The 12,342-nt window shown below is 43.0% G+C and overlaps 1 protein-coding gene across 2 annotated transcripts in view; it reads left to right on the top strand.

Annotated features, from left to right (window-relative positions):
- AGO2 (argonaute RISC catalytic component 2) overlaps positions 1–12,342 on the top strand; it is a 62,251-nt gene that overhangs the window by 16,354 nt on the left and 33,555 nt on the right. The window contains exons 2-4 of one of the 2 annotated variants that reach the window (XM_065833032.2): positions 3,266–3,461; positions 6,858–6,978; positions 12,096–12,280. In XM_065833032.2, coding sequence (XP_065689104.1) covers positions 3,266–3,461; positions 6,858–6,978; positions 12,096–12,280 — 502 coding nt within the window. The remainder of the gene's footprint in view (positions 1–3,265; positions 3,462–6,857; positions 6,979–12,095; positions 12,281–12,342) is intronic. The other variant, XM_065833033.2, reaches the window with a different exon arrangement.

A 12,342-nucleotide genomic window follows, 5' to 3' on the forward strand; every position in this document is an offset into this window, starting at 1 on the left:
AAATGAAAATACAGCGTTCTGAAATAGATGTCCTCACTTCTATTTACAGTTTGTCACTAAAACTACAGTGGGGGGATGTAACGATATTATTGAGCAACATGCGATTGTGTCGATCCCTGAACGGCTTCGTTACGCCCCTGTGAGAAACAGTGAACGATCCCATTTTAATAGAGTGGGAGGAGGATGTATTACTTACTATTGCAGCATAAATAGCTTGTGGAGGAGTTCTCCCCTCCGTGATGCTGCTCTTTGGGCTTCTAAACCTTGTAAGCTTGTTTTTGTTTATTTCATATTTCTAAAAAGGAGTCGTGATGTACCAGATCTGGCACAGAAGCAGGAAGAGCAGCAGAATTAGGATGCGGCAGTAGATACCGAAATGTTAGAAGGCATCAAAATAAGCATTTGCCTTCTCTTTGCTGTTTAATATTGATGAGATAATAGTAATACATATTGCAGCTTGAATACAGGGTGTGGGGAACAAGGAACGGAAATGTTAAAATACAACTTGCAATACCAAGCAAGGGGACACGGTGGCTGAGGAGGCCGCTTGGATGAGTTAAACACCTTCCAAAAAGTATTTGAAGCAAACAATGAGAATTGCTGTATTTCCATTAAAAGCAAAACCGAAGGGGCGTTTGTCTGTAAATTAGGGAGACAGAATAATCTTTTAGCACAGAAACCTGAAGTTTTAGGTGATGGAAATGCCAATCTTTAGCAATAAGTGTCTTTAACATATTGATCAAGTTAGCGTTGGAGAATCTGAAGTAAGTTTCCCAAATGTAAAACAAATGAGAAAACTCAAGAACTGTTAAAACAACTGACTAACAAAACCCTCTGTCACATTCCCAATGTCAAACTAAGCTGTCTGGATTCTGGTATATGGGGAAATTTGGGCTGAAAGGTTAGAAAACAGTAAAAATAAGTAAGGAGATGCTGATGGGTGGGAAACTGGGAGTGTGGAAGGGTAAAGTGTGGAAACGGTGCTGCTAAGGTTGGTAATGATCTTGTTATTACTTTATTAACAATCTTTGCATAAATGTTAGGAATTAGTACATGATGCTTCATCATGGGGCACAGGAGGGGTTGTCAGAAAAGGAGGATCTGAGCATCATCCAGAAAGCAGCAGGGTAGTAGAAATGGGTTAAAATATATCTATATCTATAGATATATATGATGTTAAGGATGATGTAGGTTGGCGTTAATAGTGAACTGGGAGATGATTGTCCCTAAACAACTGTGTGTACTGAGCGGTCACTGGGTGGCCAAGAGCTGCTGGTACAAGGCCATGGTACAACAGGCAAACGCGGTTTAGGGCTTGTTAACCCGACGTTTCCAATTGAGAGGTGAGAATATCAGTGTGGTTGTGCTGGACTCTGATGAGATCTTGTGTAAAATAACACTTGGTGTTCATTAGAGATGAGCTGAAAATGTATTAGCTTGAAAAAAGACTGGAAAGATGAGGGGGAAAAAATAGGTTTATGAGAAGAGACTAATAGAAGTGGTACAGCCTGGAATTAAGAGTTAAATAGGAATTTGGCTTAAATCTAAAAATATTATAAGGAGTGCATAATCTGAAAGTCAGTGAGTGTAACCTGATGATGAATAAATAAAAATGGAAGGATGTTTCTGAGTGTTAGAGCAGAAAGGGAGCTGGGGGGACTAATGGACAGGAAGCTCAATATGAGCCAAGTGTGCCCAGGTGACCAAGAAGGCCAATGATGTCCTGTCCTGTATCCAAAAGAGCGTGGTCAACAGGACAAGGGCAGTGATCCTGCCCCTGTACTCTGCATTGGGGAGGCCACACCTGGAGTATTGTGTTCAGTTCTGGGCCCCTCAGCTCAGGAAAGAGATTGAAGTGCTGGAGCGGGTCCAGAGAAGAGCAACAAGACTGGGGAAGGGACTGGAACACAAGGCCTATGGGGAGAGGCTGAGGGAGCTGGGCTTGTTCAGTCTGGAGAAGAGGAGGCTTAGAGGTGAGCTCAGCACTCTCTAGAACTACCTGAAGGGCAGTTCTAGCCAGGTGGGGATTGGACTCTTCTCCCAGGCACTCAGCAATAGGACAAGGGGCCATGGGCTTCAACTCTGCCAGGGGAAATTGAGGCTGGAGATTAGCAAGCAATTCTTTGCAGAGAGAGTGGTCAGGCATTGGAATGGCTGCCCAGGGAGGTGCTGGACTCACCGGCCCTGGAGGTTTTTAAGCTGAGATTGGCCATGGCACTTAGTGCCATGATCTGGTCAATGGACTGGAGTTGGACCAAGGGTTGGACTGGATGATCTCTGAGGTCTTTTCCAACCCAGTCCATTCTGTGATTCTGTGATCACAGTTCTGAAACTGCTTTCCAGTAGGGAAAGTGAGGGTGGAAAGGTGGCGTCTGATCTGTTAATGAAGGGATGTGCCTTCTGAATTTGATAATCCCAGGAAACCACACCTAGAGAGATAGTACATAGGTAATATGTAATAATATTAAGTAATACTTAAGTAATGAGAAGCCTCCTGAGTTATTTCGCATGTGAAGCTTTTGCTGCAAGTCGTTGCTCTAGACCAGAGAAAACCCGAGTCCTGATGCTGCGGGAGTTCCGAATACTCAACTCGGTACCTTCCGCGCTTCCCCATGGACATTTGATGGGATTTTGTAGATTGAAAAAGCTGCAAGCAACGATTACGCTTCTGCTTCACGTTGTGTGATCTACAACTGGTGTTTGAGCTGAAGAATCCGCTGCAGCAGCACTGGACTATTTGCTGTTTGCTTGCTGTTCAAAGGAAGCAGCAGGACGTAGTTTAATGTATGTAGCTGAAATGCATGCATTGCGCTTGCTTTAGGTCCATGCAACCCATCCGAATGTGGTCACAAATGCGGTTTAGGTGCTAGAAACTCAGTTTCATAGGTGTTTGCCCAAATAAACGTGGTTAGATGATTCTCTTCAGTGTCTGTTTTGGAACGGATGTTCTCAACAAAGAGCTGGTTCTGGCTTTCCCAGCAGTGCCCGCTTGGTCTCTCAAATTCCCACCCAGCTGACTTATTGTACAGGAAAATGCATCTGGTTTGAAGGTTTTGTTCAGTTATCTGAGCGAGAAAATAACAGCAAATGGTGAACCAGCATGGGAAGAAAAGAGCTAGAACTCACAGACTCCTAATAACAGGTTTTTTTTCAGATTGCTTTAAAAAAGTGACCAGTTTAAATATCAGGTCAAATAGTCTGTAAATTTGTTGACTTGTCAGTTTGCAATGGCCGATGGTTAATTTGTGCTTTCTGTTTATTTCAGTGCTTGCACCTCCTCCACCGTTGCCACCACCGATCCAGGGATATGCCTTTAAACCCCCTCCTCGACCAGATTTTGGCACTTCTGGGCGAACAATCAAACTGCAAGCCAACTTCTTTGAAATGGACATTCCTAAAATAGATATCTACCATTACGAATTGGATATAAAACCAGAAAAATGTCCTAGAAGAGTTAACAGGTAATAACTGTGCTTTGCTTTCCCTCAGTTTACTTATATTCTTGTTTTTCTTTGAAAATCGTGGAGCTGTGTGCCCATTTTCACTGATAGCTTCCAACTTTGCTTATCCATCACCATTTTTGCTCCAAATCTTTCTCTACCAATCTAAGACTTCGGTGCTAATTGTCGCTTATTTTGATTGAACTTGTCATCATCTTAAGATGCTGCTGCTAAAAGCCACTGGTGACAGATGGATAAATTGGATTAACTTTAGCAGAGCTGGCTATAAATCAGCTTGATAAATATGATTTTTCGTATTGCTTGGTTAAATGTTGGAGTACAATTGGCTGACGAGTCCTTCAGCGCAGAGCTGGTGTTACCAGCCTGTTTTCCCACCTTCTCATACCGCCAAGGGAAGGCAAAACCCATTTGTTTGTGCTGCTGTGAGAGGATCGCGGAGGGACTAAATTAGGTAAGAAATTATCCTTCATCAGCAGATTCTATATAAGGGAAAGATATGCTCCTGAAACAGATAGCAAGGTGAAAACATGATCAGTTGGCCAAGGAAACAAGCAATTAGGTCTTGCATTTTGCATTTGTGCCCTATTAGTCACCGTGTGGCAACCTCATTGACTTGGAAAACAGCGGTGTTGCCAGAAGCGAAACTTGAGAACAAGACTTGGCACTAACTGGAAACCACAAGTGTCTTCACCGTAACTACCTACATATTGACTGTAGAGGATCGGAATGGCTTGTTTATATATTCAAGAGCAAACGCTTTCCTTATTAGAAAAGGTTACATGGGGAGAACGTGCAGTTGTGAACATGAACGGAGGGTGAAGTCAAAAAAAACACCCGAAAGCCAGAGTTTTCTTAATGTGAATTAATAAACTGGAATGTATTATCTGTTGTTATTACTGAGTCTTCAGTGTAACAGCATTTTCATCACTACGCTTTACTGTTCTGTTTTGGTTTTTTCCTCTGGTGATCTATGATAATTTTTAAGCTAGGCAAGAATTGAATTTGATTTTAAAAGCAAACACTGTTGTGAGTGTATTCAGCCGAACTCTCTTCTTGCCCAAGGGAAACCCTGCTCATTTTTCACTGAAAGACTGCGTTGGAGCGCTGAAAAAAATGTCACCAGTCCCTTTTTTCCTAGTGGGGCTGTGAGAGCTTTGCTTTCATTAACCAGCGTCTCTGCCACCAACTCCAGCCTGGCAACTGGTTTGCTGCTGCGGGTTGTAGTTCTGCGTGTGGGTGCTTGCTCATCAATGGCAGAGAGCATCATTATTCAATAATAAAGCCCTTTTTCTCACTGAAAAGGTGAATTACGTTCAGTAGCAAGTTCTTTGTCCACTGCCAGCTTCCAACCTGCTCTGCTTTGTCAGGTTAGTCACTCCCTCTGTTGTGGTAACAGGAGCAGGTATGAATCTACATAGATTCAATGCCGTTTGCAGTAAACAAGGATGTCATAAACGCATCTGACAGTGCTATGGTGCGTGTGTCTCAGAGCAGTGTGGGAAGAACACAAATCAGATTCACTTGATGAAGCGGATGCTTTATTTCTTTTGAGTGCTTATTCCTGCATGTACATGCACCTGGGTTTTTGGGAGCCAGAACCATTCAGTCCTACATGTATACCTATATTTTTGTGTGTGCTTATACGTAAATATACGAGGAATGTGTAAGCCAGCTGAAAAACTACCATAAAGAATTGGACTACATGTGCATCCCACATAAGCCTACATACATATATATATATATGTATCTCCCTCAGTTTAATTCATGAGGACAGCTGGGACTTGTACAAGGTTCAAGATGAGCTTTGCTTGCGGTTGCTGGCCCCCAGTTCTTGGTGTGTTCACACGATCTCGGTAGAACTGTAGTCCCAAAGGGCTGAAGTTAGTGAATTGATAAATAACTCTTTTTATTTAACTTCACAACTTGCTTTTCATTAAGATGTCTCCACCCACAGCTGAGAAGCACCATCGCTTAATGTGCCTTGAAGCTTGAAAACCTTAATTAAGTGGAGATGCTCTTTTTTATATAAAGTAGTTCACAACTGTCTACAACTGCCTGAAAGGAGCTTGGAGCATGGAGGGGCTTGATCTCTCCTCCCAAGTAGCAAGTGATGGGACAAGAGGAAATGGCCTGAAGTTGTGTCAGAGAAGGTTCATATTGGATATTAGGAACAATTTCTTCATGGAAAGGGCTGTTGGGCTGCCCAGGGGAGTGGTGGAGTCGTCATCCCTGGAGGGGTTTAAAAGGCATTTAGACGAGGTTCTTAGGGACATGGTTTAGTGCTAGAGTTGGTTTATGCTTGGACTCAATGATCCCGAGGGTCTCTCCCAACCAAACTGATTCAATGATTCTACAATTGGAAGAACTTGCTCAGTAAGAGAATGGGTTTTCCATTGTTCAGTCTTTAACTTAAGGTTGGAAAACGCCTCCTTCCTCCCACCCTCCAAACTACGTCCTTGTTCAGGCACACATTGCAGACCTGAGGTAGGACTTACCGGGTCAAGTTCTACTCATATTTCTTAGGAGGTCAGGCAAGTTTCTTTCAGTGGTCACATCTTGTCTTGAAGCTTTGGCATGCAGAAAATAAATTGTCAATTAAACATTCTTGAAGGAATGCAGTTTCATCTCACAATTTTACATCGCTGTAATATCTAACTATATGCTGGGTTAATTGCCTTTCCAAGTCAAGGTGTGTGAAATAGTCACCTGCAGCCTCTCTGTGCTGCTGCTTGACAAGGGTATTGAAGAAAGAGGAGGCCATGGTTTCCTTTCTGCATCAGTTTAACTTCTTAGTGCCCTTTTGCCCTGAGCTGTACATTAAGAATCTTACAGGTAGGGTATTACAGGTCACTGATGGATTTCAGATTTTACAGTCTTGTAAGGACGTCTCTTTGGGACATTTGGACCAGAGACCTTTGGCATCAAAGGGTGTTGTTATCCCAACAGACCTCTCATGGGCTGGTGAACTGCTTTGCATGACCAGAGTGTAAACACTGTGGTTTGACAAGAACCTTGTAACCTCATTCATACAAACATGAAACTTCATGCCAGCTACGCTTAAATGCATTTGTATTTTTAATATTCACCAGTCCCAGTGAATGTACACATCCAGTTCTGTTGGATGGATCCCAGTTTGGTTGCAGAAGATCACAGAAAAGAGGCAGGAAAGTTTCAATGTGAAAAAGGTAAAACCAGCTGCTTTAAGAAAACAGTTTAGTCTGTGAAACTGTGTCTTTAATTCAGATCAGTCAAACAAATCTTGTCTTTAATACCCACCAGTGGACAACCCTTTCATTTACCTAATGCCTCTATTCATAAATATTAGTGTTAGTGTTCATTTGGTACTTAACATCAAAAGTAAAAAGCTGAATTAATGTAATCTTTTTGTATTTTCAGAGAAATAGTGGAGCATATGGTTCAGCACTTTAAAACCCAGATTTTTGGGGATCGCAAACCGGTGTTTGATGGAAGAAAAAACCTTTACACAGCTATGCCGCTTCCCATTGGGAGAGATAAAGTAAGTTTTAAATATAAGTTTCTAACTGGAGATTTTAATGTCATATTTGCAGAGCCTTTCTAATAACTGATAGGAGATGATTTGCTGTTTCTGGAACAGATGTCTCCTTCCGTTGCCCCTTTGCTCAGAGTGTGTTTTGCCAGGACAGAAGCGTGAGCTTGTTGCCATCAGAATGATCACTCCCTTTTCCATCTTCCTTCTTTCCTCCCTCTGATTCTCACTCTCCACCAGCCGGAATAAACTCCTCCATCCCTCCATTAGTGATGTGGAACCTCTTTGCTAATCCTTTACGACGTGAGAGCCAAATTAATTTGAACCGCGCAGGTTGAGACCTGCTGGCTCAGCCCTGGGGCAATTGGAGAGGACTTGTTTTGTTTGTCTGGGGGGTGGTGACCTTTTTGGTCACTCCAAAGCTGCAAATTGTACCCATCGCTGGCTGCTGAAGCACAAGGGACTGTGTTGGAACACGCTAACGCACAAACCATATAAAATAATTCAGCCTACACTTCTGCAGTCTGGTATCAGATGGAATTTTCCGTGGCCTTTCTTATTTAGGTGATGAACACGTGAGGATACAGTCGTTCTCGTTACTCTACGGTAATTCCAAGAGGTCGTTATTCCTTCTGCTCTGGGTGCAAGGTGGGGTGTGCACGGTTACAGGGGCTGACTGTCCCATCCCATACAAGTTGATTACAACCTGACCAGACAAAAGTAAAATGAAAGGAAAATACAGAGAAATGTGGAAACTTGCTTTTGTGACTGGGAACAGAGATGAGGTCTTCCTAAATTGAGTAGCAGAGTGCTACAGTATCATTGATGCTGTCCTTCAGTGTCTCGTATTGTGTGCCTGTGCAGTGCTTGACATAGCTAATAGTTCCACCTGAATCCAATTCTTAATCTCGTGCATGTAATTTTTATTCCCCTCAATGTATTAAAGTGAATCTCATGCAGTAAAGCTCAGTCTTTATTCCAGTCTTAATTATTTTTCATTAACTGATAAGCTAGTGTCTAGGGAAACTATAAAGGAATAATTTAAAATCATTTATTTTTCATTTTCACATAAGGTGTTCCAATTCCTACAGGCTGGAAGCACAAGATTGCTCAGTGTTTGCTAAAGGTGAAAAAATACTCAATGAGCATCTCCTAGGGGTTTAAACAGGTTCTCTGGGTACACACAGAGCTCTTTATAACTAGAATACTTTCCAAATTGTGAATGGCCGACAATATATTTTACGGCAAGTATGCCATTCTGTATTTCATAAGGTAAATGAAAAAATGGTTCATCTATGGAGGATAAACTGGGATCAAATGAATCCTCAGATCTTAGACTTTGTGAGGTGCAAGTTGACCCTCCTCTGATGGGAACGGGAGGAGATGAAACACTCCTGTTCCTTCCGTGTCTGGATTCCTGCTGACCGAACAGGACTCGATTCACTTAGGGTTTTCAAGCCCACGTGTAGTAAATCGTACACCGTAAAAATAAAGTGTAGTGACTGCGTCAGCAGGAAATGCTTTTGATGCCCCGATTCCTTCATGTCCGTGCAAGCTAATGTTGTAACCTACACCTGGGAAAAGGCTGACTAACAATTTCATTAACCATTTTGGGTGCGACAGAATTACCCAGCCAAAGCAATGATCATTTGCAAAAGGCAGTCGCTGAGGAGGGTGTTTTTAGTGGAGTTTCGCACAAGCTGGTTCAAATAGTTCCATCTGAGGCTCATATTTAGGCTTGCTTTTAATAAACTCCTATTTTTGCCTGTTTCCCGTGGGATCTGAGGCTTTGTTGGTTGTTCTGCCTTATGTATATTAATATTATTAGCATGGAGGAAAGACGTAGTAGAGATGAATCTTCAGCTGGTTTAAATCGGAAATTTAGCTTAATGAGGGAAATTTTTACATGGTGTTAAATTGGTTTAAGCACAGTTTAACCAGTATAAAGCTTTTAGGTATTAGGACTTTCCTTCAGCATTATTAGATGAGGTTTCTTTGGGGTTTGGTGGGCTTTTTTGGGCGTTCTATACATGACAAATGTTGCACGTTTACTGCACATCTGATTACATATAGGATCATATAGAAAAGTTTAATGAACATACAATGATTAATAGAGGATCCTTAGTGGAATAAGGTTGTGATTTCTGGGGTTGGTTACATCTTAACATACATCTTACACCGTCTTTAATTAGGAAAACAGTAATTATGAATGAACCGAGCTGCAGTTTGATACAGAAATCCTACTTAGCCTGAGATTTCTGAACAACTCCATGGGAGTTTGACATCCAAATATTTGATTGGAAACTGTTTTCCTCTGGAAAAAATTGAGAAAAGGCACATTGAATGCTCAAAGCACGATAAAATAATCACGTAGCATTGCGTATATTTTATAGAGGAGTACTAAGAACTCCCCAGAAACACATGGTCAAGTTTAGTTTAAAATTCTGATTGCAGTGTGACCTTGAGTACGTTGATTAAGGACACATTTTTCGATCCTAATGTATTTTGATTTTTTGTTTTCAACATATACTCTTTGGTGGCGTGTAATTCAGGTGAGATACTAAAGGAACATAAACCTGAGAAGTTGAATTTAAACCTGATTTATCTGAGCATTGACTGCAACTGTTTAGAAGTGGGATAGACCCAACAGCAAAAACTGTTTGGGCCGAATTGAGTGCTGTGAACTTCATCGATAGCAACTGCAGCAGAAATTCTTCAATCCCAGGTCTTTTATTTCTACCAGGGACACAGATACCACAACACATTTAATCCCGCTCTCCATCTTTTCCATTCCATCACAGTGAAGGAGCTTCGTAAATTGAAGTTGTTAATAGTCAACTGAGTTGTGTTTTAACAGCATCGGCGATAATGGAAATTACGAAATTTGATTTGGAGGAGTTGAATGAAAAGCGCAGTTGAGGCGTGACGGGTCTTCCATCCACTGCAAATGAGATGCAAGTTGAAGACCTTTTGATAGCATGGTGGACAAAAAAGCTTCATGGAAAGCGTCCAACGTGAACCTTGATTTGCACAGGTTTTCAGCAGAGTTCACCTTCCGGGCCCCAGTCAGACCAGCAAACCCAGAATTACCGTCTATTGCTCCTTATTCTCCTCCAGTCTCCTTGTGAATAATGTTTGTACAAGAGGAGACGCGGCTGTAATGCTAATTTTGACTGCATACTATTAATTGTCAACTTGTTTTTTGGGGGCGATACAGGAAGGTTTATTGTTTTTTATCTTTCCTACTTTTTGACTGAAGGCACTGTTGCAAAAGACCAGATAATTGCATCTATTAACTTGCTGCTACCCGTGTATTACTTTTGCCAGCCCACTAATTGCAGTTTTTCTGTCAAGCGAATGCCTTTGATATTTAAATTGTCAGCTCCCTAGGACAGGAAAATGCAATGTTGTTATTTGTAAATAGCACAAAGGATTCTCTCATCTTGTTGTTTCTTGTAGTCGCTCCCACAACTGCTCATCGTTTCAGACAACCCTCAGTTTTAGTCTAAGAACTTCTGTGGTCAAACTTTCTTTGGTGTAATGAAGACAAAAAAATCAGCATTACAAGTAATTACAAGTAATTGGCTAAAGTGATTTACCATAATGTAATTTGCCAGTGGTTTTTAGGCAAAAAATTCAACCAGTACTTGGGGGGTCATCATTTGTTCTTTCTTTGGTATTTAAAAACAAGAGGTTGGTGGGTTTTGTGGCTTTTAGAGAGCAAATACTAGAAATTCATGAATCCTGGAAGCCAGCAACAGACCCCTGTTTATTTTGTGGTCAATGGGGCAGAGTCCAGTTGAGGCCTGGATCCAGTGCAGTGCCTCAGGGGTCAGTGCTGGGGCCGGGATTATTCAATATATTCATCAATGATTTGGATGAGGGAATAGAGTGACTGTCAGCAAGTTTGCTGGTGACACCAAGCTGGGAGCAGTGGCTGACACGGCAGGGGCTGTGCTGCCATCAGAGACCTGGACAGGCTGGAGAGTTGGGCGGGGAAACATTGAATGAAATAGAACAAGGGCAAGTGTAGAGTCTTGAATCTGGGCAGGAACAACCCCAGGTTCCAGTGTAAGTTGGGGAATGACCTATTAGAGAGCAGTGTAGGGGAAAGGGACCTGGGGGTCCTGGGGACAGCAGGGTGAGCATGAGCCAGCACTGGGCCCTTGTGGCCAGGAAGGCCAATGGTACCTGGGGTGGATGAGAAGGGGGTGGTCAGTAGGTCAGAGAGGTTTTCCTGCCCCTCTGCTCTGCCCTGGGGAGACCACACCTGGAATATTGTGTCCAGTTGTGGCCCCTCAGTTCCAGAAGGACAGGGAACTGCTGGAGAGAGTCCAGCGCAGGGCAACAAAGATGCTGAAGGGAGTGGAGCATCTCCCGTGTGAGGAAAGGCTGAGGGAGCTGGGGCTCTGGAGCTGGAGAAGAGGAGACTGAGGGGTGACCTCATTCATGGTTACAGATATAGAAAGGGTGAGTGTCAGGAGGATGGAGCCAGGCTCTTCTCGGTGACAAACAATGGTAGGACAAGGGGCAATGGGTACAAACTGGAACACAGGAGGTTCCACTTAAATTTGAGAAGCAACTTGTTCATGGTGAGGGTGGCAGAGCCTGGCCCAGGCTGCCCAGGGAGGTTGTGGAGTCTCCTTCTCTGCAGACATTCAAACCCGCCTGGACACCTTCCTGTGGAACCTCAGCTGGGTGTTCCTGCTCCATGGGGGGATTGCACTGGATGAGCTTTCCAGGTCCCTTCCAACCCCTGACATTCTGGGATTCTGTGATTTTTAGGCGTGCAGGAGCCGACATGAGCAGTGATGCATTAGCATGTGTTGGGCACTTGAAATCATGTTACTGGATCTTCACAGAGACCTCCCTGTTGCTACACCAGCACTTCTCAATTATAACGTTGCCTCAAAAATGGAGATAAATGCATGCTAGCTTTCTCAAATACACCTTTGGAAAGATCTAGCGGGAAAAACAGGCTGTACCTCATTAATATTGTTTCTTCATTATTGCTTTTTGTCTCCTCCCATGCTTCGTAGCATTCAGAGGAATCCATCATCCCATCCAAGCCCCGTTTTCCCGTTGAAATGGAAAGAATCATCTTGGTTTGTTGTTTGGCATTGTTGCAGGTGGAGCTGGAGGTCACGCTGCCAGGAGAAGGAAAGGACAGGATATTTAAGGTGGCCATAAAGTGGATGTCCTGCGTGAGTCTGCAGGCTTTACACGACGCTCTTTCTGGTCGGCTGCCGAGTGTCCCGTTCGAAACCATCCAGGCGCTGGATGTGGTGATGAGGCACTTGCCTTCCATGAGGTGAGGGGAAGACCCCAACGGTGTTTAGGATGTTGTGTTGTTCTTTGAATCGCTTCAGTGGC

Source organism: Patagioenas fasciata, chromosome 2 (assembly GCF_037038585.1).
Source record: "Patagioenas fasciata isolate bPatFas1 chromosome 2, bPatFas1.hap1, whole genome shotgun sequence".
Lineage (NCBI taxonomy): Eukaryota > Metazoa > Chordata > Aves > Columbiformes > Columbidae > Patagioenas > Patagioenas fasciata.